At 36.7% G+C, this 26,514-nt stretch overlaps 3 protein-coding genes across 3 annotated transcripts; 1 reads left to right on the top strand and 2 right to left on the bottom strand.

The window, feature by feature from the left end:
* Window positions 1-439: 439 nt before the first annotated feature.
* Window positions 440-1,561, bottom strand: LOC122043698. The gene is made up of 3 exons (XM_042604294.1): window positions 1,177-1,561; window positions 863-1,068; window positions 440-769 (listed from the first exon to the last, which is right to left on the bottom strand). The coding sequence occupies exons 1-3, from the start codon at window positions 1,559-1,561 to the stop codon at window positions 440-442; spliced, it is 921 nt and encodes a 306-aa protein (XP_042460228.1).
* An 11,630-nt stretch (window positions 1,562-13,191) lies between these two features.
* LOC122041186 (rhodanese-like domain-containing protein 4, chloroplastic) lies at window positions 13,192-22,621 on the top strand. Its single transcript, XM_042600793.1, has 8 exons — window positions 13,192-13,833; window positions 14,677-14,779; window positions 14,885-14,965; window positions 15,246-15,320; window positions 15,394-15,468; window positions 15,536-15,616; window positions 21,866-22,045; window positions 22,328-22,621. Exons 1-8 carry the CDS (start codon window positions 13,238-13,240, stop codon window positions 22,373-22,375), a joined length of 1,239 nt encoding a protein of 412 aa, XP_042456727.1. The 5' UTR covers window positions 13,192-13,237; the 3' UTR covers window positions 22,376-22,621.
* A 167-nt stretch (window positions 22,622-22,788) lies between these two features.
* Window positions 22,789-25,377, bottom strand: LOC122041185 (high mobility group B protein 6-like). The gene is made up of 11 exons (XM_042600792.1): window positions 24,905-25,377; window positions 24,693-24,830; window positions 24,383-24,625; window positions 24,269-24,297; window positions 24,089-24,194; window positions 23,942-24,007; window positions 23,788-23,853; window positions 23,610-23,714; window positions 23,412-23,512; window positions 23,256-23,340; window positions 22,789-23,175 (listed from the first exon to the last, which is right to left on the bottom strand). Exons 1-11 carry the CDS (start codon window positions 25,310-25,312, stop codon window positions 23,050-23,052), a joined length of 1,473 nt encoding a protein of 490 aa, XP_042456726.1. The 5' UTR covers window positions 25,313-25,377; the 3' UTR covers window positions 22,789-23,049.
* Between the last annotated feature and the right edge of the window lie 1,137 nt (window positions 25,378-26,514).

A 26,514-nucleotide genomic window follows, 5' to 3' on the forward strand; every position in this document is an offset into this window, starting at 1 on the left:
AGCAAGCTACACAAAGAAGCAACTCTGTACTTGCCTCTGAGAAACGATCATTTAATTCTTGAAGTTGCATATCAATAACACCATAGAATAATTCAACTCGATAGCGATGTAAATTTGTCACTTCTGGTGGATTACGATGGGGACGACCATGTGGTGCCCAACGTGTGAACATTTCATCCATTTTGAGATAATCAATGTAATGTTGTCGACAAAAATAGTGAATCTTTTCTAAAAATGAATCCCAACCATCTTCTCTCATATTTTGGAGTCGGTGTTTGTATACTTGTACCAAATCCATTGCATTTACAATATCCTCATCTTTCTTTTGTAATGTCGTCGACAATTCACTCGAAAATCCTAAGACATGTTTCATCAAGTGTAGATTGAATGCAAAATCAAATGAAAGTATTGACTCTAATAAATTAAATGCTTCAGTTTTTTAATCAGGAGAACTAGAATCATCTTCTGAAATCACTTCAAGCACATCACTGACAACAGAGAACATAGAAATCAAACTGATCAAAGAATTGTAATGTGACCCCCAACGTGTATCCGCAGCACGTTGAAGGGTAGTTTCTTGATTAAGTCCTCGACCACTTGAAATTTCACCCCTCTCCAGTGCCTCAACAATAAAATCTGAATGTTTCTCCTTAAGAAGATCAGAATGTTTGTAAGATGATCCAATAACATTTACCACATTACCAACAATACGAAAGAAATTAGAAATCGGAAGATTTTTTTTGTCCATAGCTATAAGAGCTAGTTGAAGCTGATGGACAAAACAATGTATGTAAAATGCACATGGGTTCTCCTTTAAAATGAGTGCTTTTAGACCATTAAATTTACCTTGCATATTACTTACTCCATCAAAACCTTGTCCTCTCACATTAGTTATGCTCAAATTATATTTAGAGAACATCTTATCAATAGCAGCTTTAAGTGAGAGTGTTGTAGTACTAGTAACATGTTCAATTCCAATAAAACACTCATTTACATGCCCACTACTATCCACATAGCGCAAAACAACTGACATTTGCTCCTTCATTGACACATCACGAGATTCATCAACTAAAATAGAGAATAATGAATTATCAATATCTTTGATAATAACATTAATTTTTTTAGTTGCACAGACCCTTACTATATCCTTCTGAATATCCGGTGATGTTAACTTACAATTTTTAGGAGCATTTTTCAATATCACATCATTAATCTCTTTATTATGAGCACCTAAAAACTCCAGTAGAATAAGAAAGTTATCCGGATTAAGAGAACCTTCAGTCTCACCATGACCCCGAAATGAATTCCCTTGTCGCAACAAAACTCTGATACAATCAATCGAAGCATTGAGATGGATACGATAATCATTTCGCATTTGCTTTGACTGTTTGTGCAAAATTGATTGAATGTGCTCAAATTGATTCATCAAAGCTTCACAATTCATTCGAGCTTTATGATGTTCACTATCATGTTGGCCAACATGAATATTTAATCTATCTTTACCCTTCCAATTTGTGAATCCTTCGCTAACAAAAGTCTCTCCTCCTGCTTGTTTTCCCATAGTTGTCTTGAAGAGATAACAATACAAATAATACGCCACATCTTTTTCTATACTATATTCCAACCAATCACCAAATTCCTTAAACCATGAAGGATTAAACCGTCTAAATTGGCTTACTCCAAATTTTCATTTTGGGAATTCATAACCTGAAGGTTGGCATGAGCCTTTATGCAAATATATCCTTCGAACTTGATCCCTAATGTTAGCATTATAAGAACAAATTGGAATCCTTAGTCCAGGATCTGCTGGTAATTGTGAAAAATCAAATTCTCCAATTGTAACATCTCCAATATTTTGTTCTTCTGGTTCTGGAGTTTTTCTTTTAAAAACTCTATGCATTGTAGACATAGTGATTTCCTAATATAAAAAAAATAAAAAATGAATTAACAATCCAAACTTAAACAAAATCCTAAAACCACCTAATATTAAAGATAAGACTCATGCTTATTGCTTAATTACATAATAGAAGTGTAAATAACTAAGCAAACACAATTAAGTAAACATCAATGTATAAAAATGAATAAAAACAATGGATTTATGCCGAGCAGTGACACGGTCACACCAAGGCAGCGATAGTCGTTAAGTGCAGGACCGAATTGGTTGCACTTATACGCTACCGCGCAGGCATTGCAGGACTGAATTGGTTACAAGAAAAAATTGTCCACAAAACTCTTTTTTGACTTTTAATTTTGCAATAATTTTGAATCCACCAAAAGTGGCCAACATTTGGTTATGCTCATCAATTCGGAATTGGTTGCAATAATTTTCTCTCATATTAACTATAACATTAGACATTAGTAACTCTTAATTTTGTAAGCATATGGTAGAAAACAAAACAATATACAGATAACTAATATTGGTTGTGGAAACAAAACTTAGAACTTAGAAGTGTCTCGCTGCCTCGCTGGTTTTTTTGTTCGGAACAAGAAAAAAAACATTTAGGGTTAAGGATTTAAGGGTTATCTTAAGCTTCTTAGTTTGCTAATTGCTATGGAGTGCGGCGGCAAGGGACTAAGGGAGGAACCGAGGAAGATGTAGTCGAAGAGGAGGCAGCGAGGAAGGACTGCGTGACCGTGTGAGCTATGAGCCTACGATGACTTATGGCGGAGGCGTTTCACGTTTGTGAAGTTGTTCTAGGTGTGTAGCCGACGGCGTGGTCCGGTGGTCGCACACATAATGCTTTTCTCTCAACTCGTGTTCCTCTATCTCTGGCCTCTGTAGTTCGGCGAATCGGCGTCACGACGTCACGGCGTGGATAGGTTGTTTGTTATAAGGTTACTGTGAAGAGGGGAAGAGAACAATTAATTTAGTTAGGGGTTGATTTAGGGCAAAAAAAAATCTTAATAATATTTTTTTTTTGTTCGAGCCCAGTGTGGGCAACTACCCACACTGGGCCCATGTAAGCTCCGCCCATGGATGTAGTCGAAGAGGAGGCGACGAGGAAGGACTGCGTGATCGCGTGAGCTACGAGCCTACGATGACTTGTGGCGGAGGCATTTCACGTTTGTGAAGTTGTTGCAGGTGTGTAGCCGTCGGCGTGGTCCGGTGGTCGCGCACACGATGCTTTTCTCTCAACTCGTGTTCCTCTGTCTCTGGCCTCTGCAGTTTGGCGAATCGGCGTCACGACGTGGACAGGTTGTTTGACGTGAGGTTACTATGAAGAGGGGAAGAGAACGATTAATTTAGTTAGGGGTTGATTTAGGGCAAAAAAAAAATCTTAATAATATATTTTTTTTGTTCAGGCCCAGTGTGGGCAACTGCCCACACTGGGCCCATGTAAGCTCCGCCCATGGTCTCTTACTTCCTGATCAACTGTATTTTGGTATAAAATTCATGTCTAAGTCAATATGAAAATTGAAAAATAAAAATTTAAAAAGGAGAATTTAGAAATAAAAATAATCTTAGCAAAATCATATTTAATAAAAAAATTTGATAGATTAAAAATTGAAAATGCTAAATTGAAAGAACAAATAGAAAACTTAAAAAAAATTATATATTCAAATTTTACTAATTCAAATATTAGAAATTATCAAGAACTAAATTAGTATTATAGATTTCACAAGAGTCAATAACAAAAAAGTATATTCCTAGAAAGTACTTGATTAATTCAGTAGGAAGAAACCTATGTTTAGATTAAATTCTTTATGCATATTTCTAATTTTAATTTGATTTAATATTTTTTTAAAATTGTCTAACATTTTCAAATAAATTATTTTGTACAATTTATTATCGAAATTAATTGGATCTTATTTTTTTTCCAAGAAAGAGGATCTCATTATTTATCTATAGAAAAAAAGTAAAAATTTTTTTATCATTGTATTAATTTTTTTAAACTAAAATCATATTTTTAATTTAAAATTATTTCAGAAATTTATTTCTTGAAAATTTTATTTTTAATGTGATAAAATATCTTGTTCTCTATCAAATAAAATATTTTCAAAATATTTTTTATTTTTTATGAATTATTTATCCAAATACTAATTTTAATTATTAAAAATTCTCAAATATCCATTTTTTAAAAATTTATTTTTTATAAAAACATACTTGCTCTATTATATTCTCAGAAAAAATTTTAAGATTTTTTAAGCTTAGAAATTATTTTTAATCATTGTTTTGAAAAATATATCTTTTTTAGAAAATAATTTATTTCTGAGTAAATTTATTTCATTTTTTCATGAAAATTTTATCACTTTGGATATGGCTGCTTAAAAGTTATAAAAATTTTCAAAATTGTTCAACAAATAAAAATTATTTTTTTAAAAAAAAAATTGTTTAAAATTACTCTACATATCACAATTGTGGAACCCTTAGTTTTTTTAACTCCTATTTTTAATGTGATCAAAAAGGAAGAATTATAGATTAAGTCTAGGGGGAGATACATTTTAATTTAGTGTATTTTAATTTTCATATTTAATGTTTTAATTGTATATTCATTTATTTTAATGTTTTGTTTTATCCTAACTTAATTTGGATTGATCCACATCAAAAGGGGGGATATTATAAGTACTCCATTGTGGTTTTGGTGTAATCAACCAAATTAAGTTATGTCCTATGTATGTTTGATGTCTTATGTCTAAGTGTGCAGGAAATTAGGAGCACAGGAAGTCGAGCAAAAGACGCAGCTAGCGAGAAGGATGGTACAAGAGATAGTTGACGGGCTCGGTGCGTCTGAGGGACGAGGTGCTACGAAAGAGTGTGCTGGCAGACGAGAAGGAATCACATGACATTTTCAAGGGATGACAAGCTGGAGCGGAGGATTGCTCGAGGAGAATGCTGGAAAATGAGTTCAAGTGAGCCATATTCCGGATGGTTGAAATCACCCAAGTGAACGAAGCTGAAATGGAGGAGAAACCGGACAGTCAACAAGAAGTTGACTATTCAGGTGCCTGGACCATCCAGGGAAACCTAGGGTGCCTCCTTGATGTGTCCCTATTCGAAGTCGCGTCAGCATAATCTAGGTGCCCAGAGCTGGTCCAAGCGGCAGGACTGAGAAAAATCAATCTTTGCAGAGTCATTGCGACGTAGATAAAGTTTTATCCACACCCAGGCGCCCGGAGCTACCACATCGGCAAATGGTCAGATCCAACTAGTAAGCTATAAATAGAGCATTAGTCTCAGTAGTTCAGGACAATACTTGTAAATGACTTCTGTACTTTAAATTCTAGTTCTATTTTTCACTGTAATTCTAAGCTTTCAATGTTATAAGAGGCTACTTCGCCTTTGGAAGAAGGAGATCTTAGTGAGCTACATTTGTCTTAGATTAGCAATCCTTTAATTGCAAATCAAGTAAATATTCTTGCCTCTGTTTTTATTTTATACATTTACTTTCTATTTTTAAACAAATGTTTGCCTAACTTAGTCCAAAGATCGAGAAAGGGTATTCATTTTATTTAAGGCAATTCACCCCCTCTTGCCTACCAACCGGGGATTTACATGAGCTTTTAAATGTTATCGAGCTCTCATTTTAAGTTTGGCTTGAGCTTGGTTCATTTAGATGTTATCGAACTCTCACTTCAAACTTATTTGATTATTTAAAATTTTTAGTTGTTAGATTGATTATTGAACTTGATAATTTAAACTTATTTATTTATTTTATTTTATAAATTTTATTATTTATTTAATATATTGAAAAGAGTTTTATTAATGAATATAGTTTGTGAATATTGTTCATGAACATTGTTCACGAACATTAACGAGCTAAACACATATATATTCAAGCTTGTTTATTTAGTTTAACAAGTTATTCAAACATATTTGTTTAATTAATCTTGTGTATATTGAACGAACATAAATAAACTCTTATCAAGCCGAACAGCAAGCTTGTTCACGAACGCTTGGTTCATTTACAGCCCTAGAAATAACAATGGGTTGGATTTTATATCATATGTATCCATCCTTATTTATTATATCCATTTTCATACCATTGAATATTTAACTTTCATCTTCATCCCTATATTTATTGGAGGATCGGATATCCCTACCCTATTTATTATTCTATTAATACCCACCCTTCACTTTTTTAAGATAAAAAATAAATTATTTTAATTAACTTATGAATATTTATTAAATTCTTAAACAAATAAGTGTTTGTTAGGATTTCTCATGAAAAGTATGATGAGATATGTGTTGGTGACTAAATAAAGAGGCAAACTAAGTTTTTTTCATAGTGGGAAAGCACCAATATTCAACCTCGGGGTTTTGTATTTACTTTAGGAGGTAAAGCCATAACTATGGAGGAGTGTTAAGCATTGGTGCTTTCTCAGACTCCGCTATGGATGCTAAGTATATGGCAGCCTCTAAGGCAGCCATAGAAGCTGAATGGCTCAGTAACCTCAAGATGGACTTAGATATAATTTCTGGTTTGTCTAAAGATTATTACAATTTATTTTAATAATATTGGTGCAGTAGCAAACTCGAAGAAACCATGAGTCTATAAGACAAGTAAACACAATAGAGCGCAAGTACCACCCAATACGAGACATCGTATAATGAGGAGAAGTTGTTGCCGCCTATATTGCATCAAGTGATAACCTGTAGATCTTTTCACTAAGGTCCTTAAGGCAAGAGCTTTTGATGGACATATTGAAGGGATGAGAATCAGATGTATGGTAGCATTTATGGCAGCATAGTCTTTTAGTATAAGTGGGAGATTGTTGGAGTGTATACTAAAAGCCTAGCTTTTGTATAAACATTTATAAGAATCACATTGGTCAAGTGACTACATTTATATATACCAAATGTAGATGTTCAATTAATTTATATTGTAGATAACATAGTGTGTGGTGTCACACACAGAAGATTGTGTTATCGGTTCTTTATAAATTATAAACAATAGCTCACGACTAAGATGGAAAGGAACAAACCATTGGAATAGTCGTAGTGTAATTAGACATTAGTTTATCTTAACTAATAAATTACACTAGTACACTTTAAGTGTATTGAGCAGGACCATTTAAGGTAAGTTCTTTTTATACTGATTTAATAAAAGAACTATACCTTAGTTATTATGGAAGTGTGTGCTCTTAATCCTAATATAATAACAAGCACATATATTTAATATTTATTTTTTTGACTTATCAAAGGGTGAGATTTAGTTCGATAAATCAAAATGCCCGATAAGTTGGGAAATGATGTTACTTATAGTGTGACTTGTTGATTATAGAAGGAAACTGTGTCCTAGTAATCTAGGTTGATAATGTCCCCAAGAGGAGCTCATAAAGATTGTCATGTTAAACCCTGCAGGTGGATTTAGTCCGACATGACGATAAGGTTGAGTGGTACTACTTTTGGACTAAGATATTAATTAAATGAGTTGTCAGTAACTCACTTAATCAGTGGACATTCGACATCTTAAACACAGGAAGACTAACACACTCATAATAAGAAGGAGCCCAAAAATGTAATTTGGGATTGGTGCGGTAGTTCAATAATAATTCTTTAGTGGTATGAATTATTATTGATGAAGTTAAGTTGTGTGTTCGGGGCGAACACGGGAAGCTTAATTTCATCGGGAGACCAAAACCAATTCCTCCTCTCGGTCCCTATCGTAGCCTCTTGTATATAGAGATTTATACCCACCACATACCCACCTTCTTACCCATCCTAATGGGGCCGGCCAAGCTAGCTTGGAACCCAAGCTAGGGCCGGCCAAGACCAAGTGGATGAGCTAAGTTGGTGGCCAGCCAAAGCTTGGGTCCCAAGCTTAGGTGGCCGACCACTAGAAAATTAAAAGGAATTTTTATTAAAATTATTTCTTATGTGGATATCATGGTTTTAAAATAGAGTTTAAAATTTAAATATTTCCTTTTATAGCTTTCTACAAAAAATTAAGAAAAGATTTAAAATCTTTCCTTATTTGTAGATTGAAAGGAGATTTTAATTTTGAGAAAACTTTCCTTTTTAACCATGTTCATGATTTAAAAGAAAGTTTAAAAATTAAATATTCTCTTTTATTAGTTTCTACAAAAAAAATTAAGAAAAGATTTGATATCTTTCCTTATTTGTAGATTGAAAAGAGATTTTAATTTTTAGAGATAACTTTCCTTTTTGGAAATTATCCACATGTTTAAAAGAAATATTTTAATTTATAAAATTTCCTTTTTACTAATCAATCATGAAGGGATTAAAATTATTGAAATTTTTTATAAATTTCTAGAAACAAATTAGGAAGTTTTAATTCTGGTTTTTAATTAAAACTTTCCTTGTTTTGGGGAGAAAGTGGTCGGCCAAGTAATTTGGAAAAAGAAAATTAATTTTTAATTAATTAATTTTTCTTTTTCATGGCAAAAGAATTAAGGAAATTTTTAATTAAATTTCCTTATTTGCCAAGACCAAGGATTATAAAAGAGGGGGTAGAGGTGCCTTCATGGTGAACAACTCTATTCTTTTCTTCCTCTCTTTTCTTCCTTGGTGTGGTCGGCCCTAGGGTCTCCTCTTCTCCTTCTTTTCTCTTCCTCCTTTGTGGCCGGCAGCATCAACTTAAGGGAAGTCCATGGTGGTCGGTTCTAGCTAGCAGAAGAAGGAGAGAAAGAAGGCTTCGTTTCTAGCATCCCTTGGAGCTTGGTGGTGGTGGTCGGATCTTTACTTCTCATGGAGAATTAATGGTGGCCGAATCTAGCTTGGAGAAGAAGGAGCTTGGTGGTTCTCATCTCAGAAGATCGTTGCCCACACAACGTCTGAGATAAGAAGAGGAATACGGTAGAAGATCAAGAGGTTATTTTTGCTTACAAAGAAAGGTATAACTAGTAATTATTTTCCGCATCATACTAGTTCTCTTTGTATAGTTATTTATGGAAATACCAAACACAAGAGGCATATGATTCTAGAGTTTTCGGATTTGTTTCGAGGTTGTGTTTCTTTTCTTTTATTTTTCGAATTTGTGATTCGATTGTTCTTTTTGGTTAACCTAGAGTTATTTAAGGAAATAAATATTAGCTTTTCTTAAAAGGCTTTGCCTAGGCGGTGGTGGTTGCTCCCATATCTAAGAATGCCATGTGCCTCGCCATGCAGTCCTGGAAGCCAATTTTAGAAATTAATATTTATGGAATTAATAACTTAGGTAGATTTGAATCAATAGTGTTAAGTTCCACTTGCGATTCAAATCTAAACCATTAAGAACAGATAAGTTAAATTTGGAATCACTGATGTTAAGTTCCGTCTGCGTTTCCTAATTTAACTTCTAAAGAACACAATAGGTTATTTAAGGAAAGATTCGACACTTGTATAAAATTTTTTGTACAGTGGAACCGGTACGTTTTCTTAGGACTAACCAACACATAAGGCAAGTAAACACAATAGAGCGCAAGTACCACCCAATATGAGATATCGTATAACAAGGAGAAGTTGTTGCCGCCTAGATTGCATCAGATGATAGCCTAAGAGATCCTTTCACTAAGACCCTTCCGGCGAAAGCTTTTGATCGGCATGTGGAGAAGATGAGAATCAGATATATGGTAGCAAATATGACAGCTTAGTCTTTTAGTATAAGTGGGAGATTGTTAGAGTGTATACTAAAAGCCTAGCTTTTGTATAAACATTTATTTAGAAATAAAGAATCACAATGGTCAAATATCTACATTTATTTGTTAAATGTAATTTTGTTCAATTAATTTATATAGTAGACAACATGGTGTGTGATGTCACACACAGAAGATCAAGTTGTCGATTCTTTATAAATTATAAACAGTTGCTCGCGACTAAAATGAGAAGGAACAAACCGTTGAAGTAGACGTAGTGTAATTAAGTATTAGTTTATCTTAACTAATAAATTACACTGATACACTCCAAGTGTATTGAGTATGACCATTTTAGGTAAGTTCTTTTTATACTGACTTTATAAAAGAACTAGACCTTAGTTATTATGGAAGTGTGTGCTCTTAATCCTAATATAATAACAAACACATATATTTAGTATTTATTTCTTTGACTTATCAATGAGTGAGATTTAGCTCGATAAATCAATAAGCCCGATAAGTTGGGAAATGATATTACTTATAGTGTGTGTTGTTGATTATAGAAGGAATTTGTGTCCTAGTTATCTAGGATGAGAATGTCCCCAAGAGGAGCTCATAAGGATTATCATGTTAAACCCTGCAGGTGGACTTAGTCCGACATGATAATGAAGTTGAGTGGTACTACTCTTGGAGCTAGATATTAATTAAGTGAGTTGTCAATAACTTACTTAATTAGTGGGCATTCGTAATCTTAAACACAGGGAGACTAACACACTCATGATAAGAAGGAGCCCATAATATAATTTGGGATTAGTGCGGTAGTGCGATAATAACTCTCTAGTGGAATGAGTTATTATCGATGAACTTGAGTTGTGTGTTCAGGGCGAGCACGGGATACTCAAGCTCATCGGAAGACCAACACCAATTTCTCCTCTAGGTCCCTGTCGTAGCCTCATTATATCCTCAAGTCCATCCAAATATAAGCCCATCTTGGTGTCCAAGAAGGGGGCCGGTCCAATGCTTGGTGACCAAGCACGGGCCGACCACATCCTCTTCTATAGGGGCTGACCCTATTGCTTGGTAATCAAGCTAGTAGGGGCCGACCACAATAATTTAAAAAAGGAGGGTTGTTTTGAATTTTTAAAATCTTCTCTTTGTAGAAAACTATAAATTTTAAAAGAGAGATTTTAATTTTTAAAATTTTCCTTATTTGAATTAGGCCACATGTTTTAATAGAGAGTTTTAAAAGTTTTAAAACTTTCCTTTTTTAACCGTTCTCATGGTTTAAGAAAAAAAGAAGATAAGTTTTAAAATTTAAATTTTCTATCATCATGTTAAAAAAGGAAATTTTATAAGAGAAGTTTTAAATTTTAAAACATGATTTTAATTTTTAGAACTTTCCTTTTTTAACTCTTACTTTAGGAAAGAAACCTTGTAAAATTTTATAAGAGTTTTTTTTCTTGTAAAATTTTATAAAAAAAAATTCCTTTCCTCTTATAGGGGCTGACCACCCTTGCTTGGTGCCCAAGCAAGGTGGTCGGCCATGTTTAAAAAAAAATAAAATCATCAAATTTATTTTTGGTGATTGATTCAATCAAGAGGAAAGAAAAGGAAAAATTAAAAGGGAAAAGGAAAAACTCTTGGAAGATTTTAATTTTTGTAAAAATTCTTTCCTTATTTGCCTTGGGCAAGTATTATAAAAGAAGGGGTGAGGAGGCTTCATGAGACACAATTCTTATTCTTTTGCTTGGAGGATCTCTTGGTGGCCGACCCTCTCTCTTCTCCCTTTCCCTTTGCTCTCTTCTCCTTGGTGGTGGTGGTGGCCGAATTTTAGAGGAAGAGGAAGGAAGTTTTTGGGTGGTGTTCATCTTGGAGGATCGTCGCCCACACGACGTCCAAGGCGAGGCGAGGAATACGGCAGAAGATCTCGAGGTCATTAGTTTACAAAGAGAAGATATAATTAGCAATTATTTTCCGCATCATGCTAGTTATTTCTTTTTGTAAGAATTCCAAACACAAGAGGCATTAGATCTAGTTTTTTGAGTTAGTTTTTTCGAGTTTGTGTTTTCTTCTTTTTCGAATTTATGATTCGATTGTTCTTTTTGGTTAACCTAGAGTTATTTAAGGAAATTAAATATTAGCTTTCCTTAAAGGCTTTGTCTAGGCGGTGGTGGTTGCTCTCATATCCAAGAAGGCCACGTGCCTCGCCATGCAGTACTGGAAGCCAATTTTAGAAATTAATATTTAATGGAATTAATAACATAGGTGAATTTGAATCAATAGTGTTAAGTTCCGCTTGCGATTCAAATCTAAACCATTAATAACAGATAAGTTAAATTTGGAATCAATGATGTTAAGTTCCGTCTGCGATTCCTAATTTAACTTCTAAAGAACACAATAGGTTATTTAAGGAAAGGTTCGACACTTATACAAAATTTTTGTACAGTGAAACCGGTACGATTTTCCTAGGACTAACCAACAACTAGCACATAAGGGAGGCATTACTACATATTTATATATATAGATGATGTTGATCGATCTATTATAGATAGTGCTCAATTGAATAAAAAATATACCAGATTTTAGTTTAAATGATGCTTAATTTAAGAGGAATTATACCTCGTTATGGACTTTTTGTAGTTATATTTTACCACGTATTTAAAAAATGTGTGCAAAAGAATTATATTGAATTAAGAGGAATTATATTTCATTATGGACTTCTTGTATCTATATTTTACCATGAACCTAAAAATTGTGTGCATATGTAGTGTACTATATTTAAATTTAAATGATACTGAATTTAAGAGAAATTATATCTCATTTTGGATGAATGCTACATCCTTTTATACTTTTTGTACTTATATTTATAATAATCCCTCAAAATTTGTGTAGAAGTAATGAATTAGGTGAATTAATATACATTAAGGAGTTAAAATAAATATTCTTTGACATAGAGATTGAAAGTTAAAACTTTACATGGAGATTTTTAGGACAATTTATCGTTACAATATTGTATTTTTTATTTTTATTTTGCCTTGGATATAAAAAAACATAACATGGAGATTTTTAGGATAATTTATCGTTACAATATTGTATTTTTTATTTTTATTTTACCTTGGATATAAAAAAAGGTTTGATAGTTAGATGGAGGGTTAACTGTGATATATATAAAAATATTCATGAAAATTATTTATTTTTTAAATTTAATATTCATAAAATCATAAAAAATAAAAAAAAATAATATAAATTGTATAAATAAATAAATTTTTTAATATAAATTATAAAAAATAACAATATTATAATTAAGCTTGTTAAAAGTTTGAATAATATTTTTAATAAATAAATTTAAATAAATTCTATAAATAAAATAAATAAGGTACGTTGTACTGACGAGCGAGGCTGCAGTACAGGTTTCGTCTGGCAGGTCTCGGTTTCCAATAAAGGCCAGAAAAAATAAAATAAAATAAGGTAAAATTGTAGCATAAATATATTTTGATGTTTGATAGGGCCAAGGGGTTTTCGATATTTTATATAATGTCACACCAAAAAACCTCAATAATTCCTGTCCGCATAATGAGGATCCACCGTGACGGCATCGCCTAATCTTCAAGTCCATGTGGCGCGCTCCCATTGGCTATACTTGCCATCTTCTTCCATGGTATTAAACCTCTTCTGCTTCTCCCACTCGCCGTTGTTTCCGAACTCCAATCACGAGAGTGATGCCATGGAAGTTCTAAATGCTGCAGGCCTCACTCCATTAGCCTCGCTCCACAAGGCCGCTTCCTCTTCCTCCTCCCCCGGAAAAAGGGCCGAGGCCAGGCGGTCGCTTCTACCCCTCAGGATCCGCAACCTCGCCGCCCTCTCGTCCGTTCTCGGCGCCGGAGGGCTCGCCAGAGCCTTGACCTATGAGGAAGCGCTAAACCAGACCTTCGGCAGCTCCTCCCCCTTCCCGGACTTCGATCTCAGCGGGCTCCTCGACGGGATCGTGAGCTTCGTCACCGACAACCCTCTCATCGTCGGCGGCGCTGGGTTGGCACTGGCGGTGCCGCTCGTTATTTCTCAGGTGTTGAATCTGGCGCAGAGCTGGGGGGTGGAGTCCGCCAAGGGGGCGTACGCCAAGCTCTCCGAGGACAGCGGTGCGCAGCTGTTGGACATAAGGGAGGGGAAGGATTTAAGGCAGGTGGGGAGCCCAGATTTGAGGGGATTGAAGAAGAAGGCGGTAGCGATCACGTATAGAGGGGACGACAAGCAAAGGTTCCTGAAGAAGCTTGAGTTGAAGTTTAAGGATCCTGCCAATACTACCTTGTACATTCTCGACAAGTAAGGGTTTGGCCGTATTTTGCTTATGGTCCGTGCTGGTTACGTTCATTTTCTTAATTTGTTCGTTCGTCAATGATCTGCTTAATGTAAGTCTATCCATTTTATTAGAGTTTAAGATCTAATGAAATTGTGACTCGGACATTAAAGGTCAACAGAACAATGGTCGAAGATTTCTTTAATGAATTCAAGAAAGATTGATCTCTTGCAGACTCAACTGAAATTTTCTTTATTTGTTCTAAGTCAAATCTGTTTATTCAAAACTTCTTCTCATTATTCAAGAGAACACACGTGACCATTCTTCTATTTCGCATGATTAGGCTTAAGTAAAGGTTAAAAACAAATTGAAAAGGTAAATTCAAGGTTCAAAGGGGCCTATATTTGCCCATAAAACTACAATACATCTGCATTTGCATGATATGAATTCATATTAAACTGGTTAAAATTGAAGGTGGTCTGACACAACAAAACTTTGCAATGGTTCCACAAATGTGGTAGACATCTCTTGAACGTAGGTCACACGCTACTAATTTTGTTTGCACCGAGTTCAGTCAAGATAGGTGCAGTAAAAATGGAATCCCCAGGATGGTGGTGCGAGACATCCAGTAACATTAAAGAACTTTTCAAGATTACATTATTATGGGAAAAAGAAAGCAGTAATCTTCAGGCTTTCAGTTTTGTGATGGAATAGGTTCCGATAACTTATTCATGGTTTAAATATGCTAGCAGTTTGCTATAGAATAATTATGAGGTAAAACCCTGTTATTCTGAGAGGTATGATTATTTTGAGGTTTCTTCAAGTATTATGCCTGAATTGGATAACTAAAATCTTCTTATGAAAACCAGGTTTGATGGTAACTCTGAACTGGTTGCTGAACTGGTTACTCTAAATGGTTTTAAAGCAGCATATGCAATTAAAGATGGTGCAGAAGGAACTCGAGGATGGATGGTCCTTATTGTCTAAACTTTGTAATTGTTTTAGTATTGATTTGTAATTACTAGCTAAGAACCCTTTAAACTTGACAATTATATTATTTCAAATACTCTTTTGCAGAGTAGTGGTCTTCCTTGGTTGCAACCTAAACAGGGTGTTGATTTTAGCAATCTAAAAGATTCACTTGTTAGCATATTTGAAGTAAGTTGACCAACATGGGTTTGAAAATAGCTTTATAGATTTCATGGTTTGACGCAATTGTATCCCTATTAATTATGTATCGTTGGAGAAAAAACCTTGAAACAAATATTAATTTTTGTATTTTGTATAGGTTAAGTTCTTAGACATCTGTATGTTCTTCCTTACCATATATTTATTAAACATTTGCTCAATGTTTTTAAAAATATATATTCAATTATGATGGATGTTATTATTTTTTATGCTATTACTTTTATCAATTAAAAAAAGAAGCTTTCTACAGGAAAGTTCAGATGGTCTTGCTGTTACTCTTGGATTAGCAGCTGCCACTGGCTTAGGTATATTGGCTTCGACTGAGGTAAATTACATATCTTTTTATTAGAGAAACATGATTTGGTGCTTATGGTTATAATTTTTTCCTTTCATTGCAGATAGAAACTGTACTCCAACTATTAGGATCAGCTGCTCTTATTCAGTTTGTCACAAAACGACTCTTGTTTGCAAAAGTTAGTATATGACAAATTTTTCTTCTGAAAACAATTTCGAATATAACTTTTATTTGTTAATTTACAGGATAGGAAGGTCACTCTTCAACAACTTGATGAGTTCTTGAACACAAAGGTTGCTCCGAAAGAGCTAGTTGATGAGATTAAGGTAGAATCAATTTATGAATTCTATACTTAATCTGATTCCTAAATCACATCTTCTAATACAATAACATTATAATGTACAAAAGCCATACTAGATCTTCAAATTTTTTGAACACAAAGGTTGCTCTTAAATGAGCTAGTTGATGAGATACGTGCAGAATCAATTTATGAATTCAATTCTTAATCTGATTACTAATGCATTTTTTCAAATACCATGATGTTATAATGTACAAAAGCCATACTAGATCTTCAAATTTTTTGAACACAAAGGTTGCTCTTAAATGAGCTAGTTGACGAGATACGTGCAGAATCAATTTATGAATTCAATTCTTAATCTGATTACTAATGCATTTTTTCAAATACCATGATGTTATAATGTACAAAAGCCATAGTACATCTGGAAATTTTTGAACATCCTTTGCATGAGTGGTCACACAGGAAGTGTTGTCAGGAGGGAGAAAGGGTGCATGAAAACATGATTTGGTTAAATTCTTACCTTCTGTGCTTACTGTTTTGAGAAAATTTAGGGTTAGTTACCCCATAGTCCCTTGTACCTATATCTATAATTATTTATAATTTATAACATTGATTTTTTAATCCCTCAAATGTACATTGTTCATAAATCTCCCACTCTCTAGTTGGCTTAATAATATCATGAAAACCATCTTATAGATATAGTCAATCCTAGGATCTCTTAAGGATTTAGTTAGTAAATCCACTAACTGTCTATTGGAGATTAACAAATAATAAAAATGATTTTGTTATATGAGTGTTTCTGTCAAAGTGATCATTCTGTATGTGTTTTGTCCTCCCACAGAACAATAGATTAGAAACTATGTGCATGGAACTTGGCTATCATAGTACAATTTTAATAGCTCTTTAAGTGGATGCTCTAATTGGCAATTAACTGCTTAACCTATATAAGCTCTCTCTGCTACACACAGTCATGCTAGAATGAGCTGTCTGTTACTCTGTCAAAAATCAGATTAGCTCCCAAGAAGCCACAGTAGTTAGATGTGAATCTCTTATCCATGGGAAGACCTCAGTCAACATCTGTGTACCCTATGGTAACCTAGATCTTAATATAGAAGGATTTTCCTTAGAGCATTCTTCAAATAGCATGGAATTCTCTCGATGGCATGGAACATCAGGAATTTAATTGATCATGCTTACTAAGTGATAATCTAGTTTGTAATTATGAGGTAATTTGTTTCCTAATGAGTTTTTGATATCTTCTTAGATCAATCTCCCTACCCTAACTTTAGTTAGATATTAAGATGCATAAGGGTATCAATTGGCTTAACTCTAATGTACTATTCTCCTGAAGCATATCAAGTACACATTTCCACTTGGTGATATAAATCTCTCCATGAGCAAGACATCCTTATACTAAGCAAATAATCTAGGTCATCCACTTTGTCTAAAGGTATTCAAGTCATCCAGAGCATCATCCGAATAGATATGCTTCCCTGATGAAGAGGAGAGGTAAAATAAAATATTGAATGAATTTAAGACATTTTTATCATTCCAAATTAAAGGAGAGTGGAATTAAATTTTCCATGCTCTAAGGGATTGATTTAGATCATATAAGGACTTCTTCAATTTCCATATTAAAGCATTCTTCCCTTGAGCAACAATCCCTTGGTGATTTCTATATGCATGTTTCTTCCACTAGGTCACCTAAGTTGTCAAGGTAAGAAATTGTTGGACTTAGGTGATTTTTGCGTAAAAAAAGTGTCAAGGTAAGAAAAGGATAGCGATCCTGTCCGAATCGCCGAACCAAAGGACGCTGGGCACGTGGCGCTCTCCTAGTCGATGACGCAGGCCTCCGAAGCTCCGGCGATCCTGCACAGAATCAATTGGGCGCCGTCTGTGGGAACGCTCCTGTATCCGATCGGAAACAATGGACGAGGCTGGACGACAACACGCGGTGACACTTTCAACTGAGGAACTCGAAGCTTTGATTGAGATAAGGGCCGCCAAGCTTGTGGAGCAAAAACAGAAGGCAGCAGCCGAGCGGCCGGAGCAGCAAGCAACTTCAGCGTCTGGCGGCCGAGCGGAAGACCGTCGAGCTCCGACGTTAAATATCGAGAGACGAGCCGGCGTCTATAAACATCCGAGCGGAAGACCGTCGAGCTCCGACGTTAAATATCGAGAGACTTAAATATCGAGAGACGAGCCGGCGTCTATAAACGTCCGAGCGGAAGACCGTCGAGCTCCGATGTTAAATATCAAGAGACGAGCCGGCGTCTATAAACGTCCGCTCGGAAGACCGTCGAGCTCCGACGTTAAATATCGAGAGACGAGCCGACGTCTATAAACGTCCGAGCGGAAGACCGTCGAGCTCCGACGTTAAATATCGAGAGACGAGCCGGCGTCTATAAACGTCCGAGCGGAAGACCGTCGAGCTCCGACGTTAAATATCGAGCACGCGTCTATAAACCCTCCGAGCGGAAGACCGTCGAGCTCCGACGTTAAATATCGAGAGACGAGCCGGCGTCTATAAACGTCCGAGCGGAAGACCGTCGAGCTCCGACGTTAAATATCGAGAGACGAGCCGGCGTCTATAAACGTCCGAGCGGAAGACCGTCGAACTCCGACGTTAAATATCGAGAGACGAGCCGGCGTCTATAAACGTCCGAGCGGAAGACCGTCGAGCTCCGACGTTAAATATCGCCGAGCGGAAGACCGTCGAGCTCCGACGTTAAATATCGAGAGACGAGCCGGCGTCTATAAACGCCCGAGCGGATAGCCAGTCACATGATACAATCAACGATAGCCTGGTTATACGGCTGAGCGGCTCGCTCATCAAAAATGTACGGAAAACCCCTTTGGGGTAAGGCACAAAGAAAAAGTTGGTCAGTGAAAGTTAGGGATATTAGCATGTAAATGCCGAGCGGTTACGTCCGAAAACTTAGCGGCTGCGCGGTCACATGATAGATGTAATTAAGACGATCGAATTGAGCCGAACGGAATCGTGGTGCCGAGCGGAAAGGATATAAAGAACACTTTGGCGTGACGAGGGAAAAATGCCTTGCTAAAACAGAAGTGAAAGGAGCAGAAGGTCATCTATTACTCATTAGGTAAATCAAACAAGTCATTACAGAGATAAGTTGGGCCGAACGGCGGGAATACAAAAAAGTTCATGAAAACGCTCCTCACACATCAAAATCAAAAAGAGCGTCGGGGATGGAATCCATCACGCTCGCGAGGTCCTCGGGGGGGATGGTCAGCTCGGCAGGCAGGTGGCCTTTGGTCTTCAGATAGCCCACCGCCGCCTTGATCGCCTCCTCGAAAGTGAGGGATATCTTGTCAGTAAACTTCTCTCCGAAGTCTTCCGAGCGGAGGAACGCCTTCCTCCCTTCTTCGGAGCGAGCCGACTCCCCCTCTTGATATTCTTTGAGCGCGGCGTGGGCAGCGTCGCTGGCGGCCTGAAGATCCTTCAAATCTCCATCAAATCTTTGGAGATCGGCCGAGCGGCTCTCTTTCTCGGTGGCTAGCAGGGCGTCCAAATCTTTGATGTGTTGTTCCAGCCCCCTGATCTCCACCTTCATGCGGTCCATATCATTGATGGCCTGTTGCTTCCGAGTGGTCGCCGTTTTGATCTCCTTATCTCGTTGCTTGATCATCGTTTCAAGCCGAACGACCTTGCTTGCCAAATCGGAAGCCCTTTTCCGTTCGGCATCCAGTAGTTTTTTGGCCTTCTCTAGAGCGGCCGTCGACTGCTCGGTACCCCCCGCAGCTTTTTGTTTTTTCAACTCGTCCTCCAGTTCGGCCAATCGATCGCTAATGGCGATTTGCTCCACCCAGTTCTGCTAGCAAATGTGGACAGGTTAAAAACACAATTTAAATACGCAAACAAAGAAACAGAGCATACCCCGGTGACCTGTTGTAGATTGCTGTCGCCGAGCTGCCCGGCAGTCAGCCTGGCTATTCGACGCCGAGCGTCCACCCAAGCTTGGGCCAGAGGGCCTGTCAAGGTAATCTGCTGCTCGGGGACCACAGGCCGATCAGCAGCAGCCATGTACGCCTCCGAAGGAAGGCGCAGAACGGTTTTAATTAAATTCTGGCCGCTCGGCTCGCTCTTGGAAGCGTCGGCCTTACCGGACGGCCCACCGGTGGACGAGGAGGGAAGCTCGCCCAAGTGCCTGATACGGCGCAAAGTTCTTGAAGGGCTGGACGGCGGCGCCTCAGAGCTGGCCCTCGGAGAACCACGAGGGATCGAAGTACTCTCGAGGGAAACCGTCCCGGACAGCACCGGGGCATCCGCGCCCCGCTCGGGCTGTGACTCATCAAGTGTAGTCGAGGCAGATGCGGATTCCGGTCGTCGGCGCTTCCGAGTGCGTAGCGGCACGTCATCGGCTGAACGGCCCTCCACCTCGACTTCTTTGCAGGATCGCCGGAGCTTCGGAGGCCTGCGTCATCGACTAGGAGAGCGCCACGTGCCTAGCGTCCTTTGGTTCGGCGATTCGGACAGGATCAGATAGATTTGTGTAATTTTAGCCACAAATAAAAGAGTGTCCAGCTAATCCACTCTATAGACCCAGATGTATTACTTAATCTAGCTTTTAATCAATATTCCATGTATGTAGGAGATGTTTTCACTGTCAATACTCAATAATTCATTGTGAATTTGCTAGGAGGAAGAGGTACTGACTGCCATGTGACATTAGAATGTAATGCTCGCATATTCTCGATTATTTGTCTTCATCCAAAATGTTTCAAGCATTTAAAACAATTTTATGAATAGAATGTGAAGCCAAACAAAAATAAAGGCAGAATAACTAGGTGATAATGCATCATGAGATTGGAAATGAGAAATAGATGCGAGGAACAATATCTGCGTACCTTTTCAGAGAGTAATAAATAGATCCAAATTGAAAGTTGGAATTGGAATGGGAGATGATGTTGGGTGAGAGTGATTTTCTGTCATCATCTATTGTAGGTCTTTAATTGTAGGGCTTCTAGTCTTGGGCAGTCTTGAAGGAGAAGATAATGGAACGGACAAAGGCATAAACACTAAAAATATGTTAGTCACATACTCAGAAGTAGATGATGAGTCTGAAAAGAATAAATGTACTCAAAGAAAAGGACATTTGTAGAGATAATTCAAATTGTAACTCATGAAAATAGCAACAATATCCCTTTTGTATCCAAGAGAATCGGTGTAAGACACACTTGACTAATCTAGGTGATAGTTTACCTCTGACGTGTCTCTACTGCAATGGTCGAGGTGGAATTGGCATGTGAGATAGGCTATGAAGGTAGAAACCTAGGTTGGGTTAGATACTATAGGATGACTTTGATAGTATATTATAGAAAAATTTAGGTTAGTTACCCCCAAATAGTTCCTTCTACATTTGTGTTGATTATTATCCATCTGCATAATAATTATATTTTAATGCCTGAAACATATGTTATTCACAAATGGTTGCTGACATTTTCAAACTTTGCCCTTTCAAACAATGAAGAGTCTAACCATCACTCGCACTCCAAATGGGGAATAGTTTCACATCTAATATGATGTGGGGGCACCTCGTTCTCTTTCGCTTTACTTCTTTTGAGTCAATTCAGAGGTTCAATAACACTGTGATTTCCATACTAGTCCATTAGGCTACGCCAGCTCAAAAGTGAAAACCTGATGCAAATTAATAGAGACTGATAGCTAACTAACTATAAGAAGTTATCTGATAAGTTTGGAAGCCAACAAACAGTGGTAAAGTCCACAGGCTAAAAAATGGCGAGTGTCTGGTTCTCTATGGATGGATATCTTGGAGAACAAAGCATATTGTTCAGCGACAGGTTGAGATAAATGACTAATGACACAAATAACTGCACAAAAGCTTCATATTTGTAGTTCTTTTTGCATTAACATCAAACTGGAACTTGCCTCAGTTTTGTACGTTTCTACTTATTTTAAAGTTCTACTCGATATATAGGTTGGTAAAACAACTTTTTGTGGAAGGTAAAAATATATATGTAGTCCTACATGTACTCTGCTGCTCCCAAATGAAATTTATCTTGACGGAAGAGGCTGGTGTAATACTGTCTACGTTTAAGAAAATACTAGTAACATGAACTTCTATTTGCTTTCTTCTTATGGACTTGTTGGATAAAAGATATTCCGATGGCCTTAAAGGAGTGTTACTAAGAGTGATACTTATGGACATGTATGCCTTCTTCGATAGTTTGTGATTATAGTAAGCACATGATGCTTTCCTGGTGAATAATGTGTATTGTTCACGTATTCTAGATGATCGGCAAGGCTCTTCTTCCAGCATCTACTAGTGCGACAGCTAGTCCAGAAGTAAAACCTGAGACAAAAGTAGAGGCCTCAACTGAACCTGCCCCAGTAGTCAACTCAATTCCCAACGCAGAAGTTGAGGCTGACTCTCTTCCAGCAACACCAACACCTCTTTCTCCCTACCCATATGTAATTGTCGATCCATCTTATTTTACATTCTCGATTATTCTAATATTCTCATTTTGAAAATAAGAAATTGATTCTAAAATTCCGTCCGTTCTCATTGCCGTAGGAAATGAATTTTCATCAACTGAGCTTTGCATATAGAGAATACATGAATGTTATATGGTAATAGGTCATGATGCATTCATTCATTGTTCATACACTTAATTTAGGGTAGCTTCTGCAATGCTCAGAGAGCTTTCTTAATTTTTGTTTAAAATGGTCTTAATATATTTGGATTGCAAACAGTACCCAGACCTCAAGCCTCCAACTTCACCTTCTCCTTCGGCGCCTTGAGACTCTGCTTCGGTATTATTTTGATCTATCGCTGGATGGCATCAAATTCAGTTGTATACTTGCAGTAAAAGTTTCAAGGTCTGTTCTCAATTTGGTTTGTAGCATACATAAGCCAAAAAGAGGAGCATTAGAGTTCAGCACTTTATATCTCCCGATGATGTATGTAAATTATAATTCGAATCACTATTATCATTTACATTTTGTGAAGAAATCAAGGTAAGCAGCAACTACATGTGCTTTTCGTAACTCTCTTATTATCTTAAGAGAACTTCTGCATATATATTAGATTTTGTGTGATAAAAATGTTCATTAAAATGAATTCTGTCCTAACATTTTACTGTAACACTGCCTAAGTCAGCTTTAGGGAAAGCACTGGAGGAATAATAAAAGAACCAGAGTTTGAATCTCAAATGTGATGAATATGGATTTCTGAGTGAGTAGATGCTTTCTTGACTTCAGAATCTGGAGTATCAAGACTGATACAATATAATTTGATTGCATACAATTCAATAGAAAATGGCAAATTAATTCATTGATAGAGGAAGCTTCATTCAGAAATGAAGCTTAAACAAACATCAGCCAACTACAAAGAGTCTAGGGCCTAATTACCATCAGTTGTCAAACAAGAAGTTGCTAATGTTCAATAATGCCAATTGAACCAGTCACAAGCATCTTCACTCTTTAGGAGTAGTCTTGTTTTCCATTAAAGCCTTGTTGTATTCTTCTACTTCTTTTTTGTACGCACAAAGGCCTTCTGCTGCCTTGTCATTCCAAATCTTCTTCTCCCCTTCATTCATTTCCTGTAGGACATTGAGGAATCTCAATTACCACAAAGGTCCAATTGATCGAGAAGTTAAAAGGCTTGCGGAAAGAAAAATACCTTCCATTTCACTGAAATCATAGCATTCAAGGTATTATTTGGAATGCCTGGTCTTTCCTCCATGACTTGTTTCCTTGCTTCCTTGCTGCAATAACAACAATTGGATCAATATAATTGCTCAAAGCACTTGCAAAGATTCATTAGACACACACACACCTAAAGAGAAGGAAAGAAGAGGGTGGCCTCTTTGGCCTATTGGGATCTGCAATTTGTTCTTCCTTAGCTTTCTTCTTCCTGTTACGATTCTCCTTAGTTTCCTGTTTCAAATATCGATACAATCGCTTCTCCATTAGAATTGTGAAATTCAACAACAACAACAACAAAAAAAAATGCAAATGACAGAAACCAACTAACCTTGATCATGTTATCTGTTTTCTCCTTCTTCTTAAGCAGCTGGAGGGCTTCTTGCATCCGGACTTTGATGTGCTCCTCCTCTTCCTTCTCTAAAGTAGTAGCTTCCTGATTCATACACACTGAATTGGCATTTTTTTTAAACATCAATTCACTTTTAAGCTCAATCTCAGTTTCATACCTCAATCTTCTTTTGCTTATAAAGTTTAATCTCTTGGTTGTAATTTTCCTTCAGAGTCTTAGCAATCTGAGAAATTTGACATATGCTTGAGAACAGAGAGAAACATAAAAATTATTCAAATTGAAGATGCACACGAAAAGATTCCATTTTGCACCTCCTCATAGGGAGCTTTCTGCTCTTCTGCCATGTTCTTCCACTCCTCTCCTGCTATCTTTGAGATCTGAGGTAGGCACGCGGCATAGTATTAACAATAAGCTACCTAAGAATTCCAGCAACATATTGGGTTTTCTAAACTACATACCTCAAGGATGGTTTTCTTCTCTTGTAGCAGAGCTTCACGGCGTTCTTTCGAGAACAAGAAGAAAGCTGACATCGGATGTTTTGGCTTCAAAGGATCCTTCTCTTTCCTAAACCAAAGATATACTTCATCAATTTGGAAACCATGATGCAAAATTTGATCTTTTGCGAATGATATACATACCTTGCTTTCTTGCCCTCTTTTTCAACTTCCTGTTTAGATAATCGAGCCACAATAAGAACAGTTTCTTTTTGGTTGATAAAAAGACTGGATGTTATATTAAACTAATTTATTCACCTGTTGAAACTGCAAATATTGTTCCAGCAACTCCATGGCGGTCTTCTGCATCTGCTCTTCTTCCAGTAGCTTCATTGCTTCTTTCTCTCGCTTCTCTTGCTTGACGACTTCCTGGTAGGCCTCCTTCTCCTTCTGGTACCTGTCTGTGTAGGGCTTCTTCTCATCTGCGCTCAACGCCTTCCATTTTGTTCCAAGCACATTGGAAATCTCTTTAAAATCAGCATCAAGGTTCTCTTTTTTCACCTACAATGGGGGGAAAATTAATTTTTTGCAGGTCTTTGGGAGAAAATAAGAGTCTTTGTTATCTTACGTCGTTCCACTGATCTTTGCACCACGAGACGTATGCCGGGCATGGTTTCCTCTTCTGGTCACCAATTTTTCCTTTGCTCTTCTTCTTATCATTCTTATCTTGATCTTTCTCTCTTAGAGATTTAACAAGAGGAAAGTTCTGTGCAACATCAACAAGATCGATCACCAAATTGAGCAAATCAAGCTCCTCTAATTCATCCAAAATCAACATACCATTGTGGGTTTGAACTCTTTCAGCTTCTGGGTCTTCATGAGCTCCTCCTGCAGCTTCTCGTGTTCCTTGTCTCGGTTCTCGATCTCCTCATCCTTCTGCTTCAGCATCTCGTCGCGTTGCTTCAGGAGCCCTTCTGTCTTCTCTTTCTCGAGTTGGAGCTGCTGGAGTCTTCCCTGCAGCTGGAGCAACTCGTCCGCGAAGGACTTCTCGGCCTCCGACAAAGAAGGCTTGGACTTCGCAGGCCCTTTCCTGGAATTCTTGCGCGAGACACGGGGAGAGAGGCCTTCGCCATCGTCCTTGCTAAGATCACACACCAGTGAGGATGAATCGGAGATGTTGACCTCGCTCGGCAGCAAGTCCTTCAGAGCCTTCCGGCTCCTGCCCTTCTTTTGAACCGACATCGCCATGGCAGCTGGATCAGAAAGGAAGGGAAGGAGAAGGGAAGGGAAGAGAAGAGCAGCAAAATGGGAAGTAGATTGGGATTATTTATTACAGCGGACGGGAATAACGGTCATTTTTTTTTCAAAATTTAAATCGAAGAAAAGCGGGAAACTTCAAAAGGTCGTTTGTTTACCGTTAGAATATACATAGCAGAACAAAAAAAATGTCAACGTTTTGCTCTCCGATTGTAGCACACCTCAAAATTTATTGGGTAAACTAAAAAATGCAAAAAAAAAGATCAAAAAGAATTTCATCATATATTTATATTAAAGATATACAGCCACTTATAAGCTACCAGGTCGTTTTAAAATAAATCATTCTATAAGCCTTAAAATAATTATTTTTCTTGTAATTTAATTTAATCGAAAATATTATCCATAAAATATTTTCATATAAAAATTCTGCCAATTCCATTAATATTATTTATATGTAATTAAAAATATTTTTAAAAATTAAAATCATGTAAAATTATTTTTTATTTATTTATTTTTTAATTGATATTACATATTTAATTTTTTTAACCGATTAATCTTAAGAGTAATCCACTCAATTATATAGAAATTTTCTATCTGTCACCCGGATAAATTGAAAAGTATTCACAAAGATTTATTTAATATTCTTAAATCCGCTTCTTATTATAAGAAAAATCTTTTTTTAAAAAATGGTAATCTCAGTTAGTCTCATTGATTATTCCTGAAATGACCGTCAGTCCCACGAAAATTTTCCACCGACCACAAAGATAAATCAGGAAGCACATGCTGCGGCCAGTCCAAAAATTCAGTATCCTTTGATTACGTCCCTTATTTAAAGAAAAATTTCTACAAATAGATCATAATTAGGATTCAAATCATGGGTGCTTAGGTACCGTGGCATCATGACCCCGACGGCAAAGAAAAAATCTCTTACAGTAGACTATAACGAAGACTCTAATTTTAGATCTTTTCATTATCAACCTCGTTATCCAGGACCACCCTTAAAATTACGGTAGTAGTTGACTTAAGTGACTGCTATATTGGTGTAGCAGTCATTTAATGACGATTTTAATCATATTAAATTGATTTAATTGAGTTTAAATAATTTTAATCAATTGATACTAGTTTTTTAGATATATATATATATATATATATATATATATATATATATATATATATATATATATATATATATA

This window comes from Zingiber officinale, chromosome 2A (genome assembly GCF_018446385.1).
Source record: "Zingiber officinale cultivar Zhangliang chromosome 2A, Zo_v1.1, whole genome shotgun sequence".
Lineage (NCBI taxonomy): Eukaryota > Viridiplantae > Streptophyta > Magnoliopsida > Zingiberales > Zingiberaceae > Zingiber > Zingiber officinale.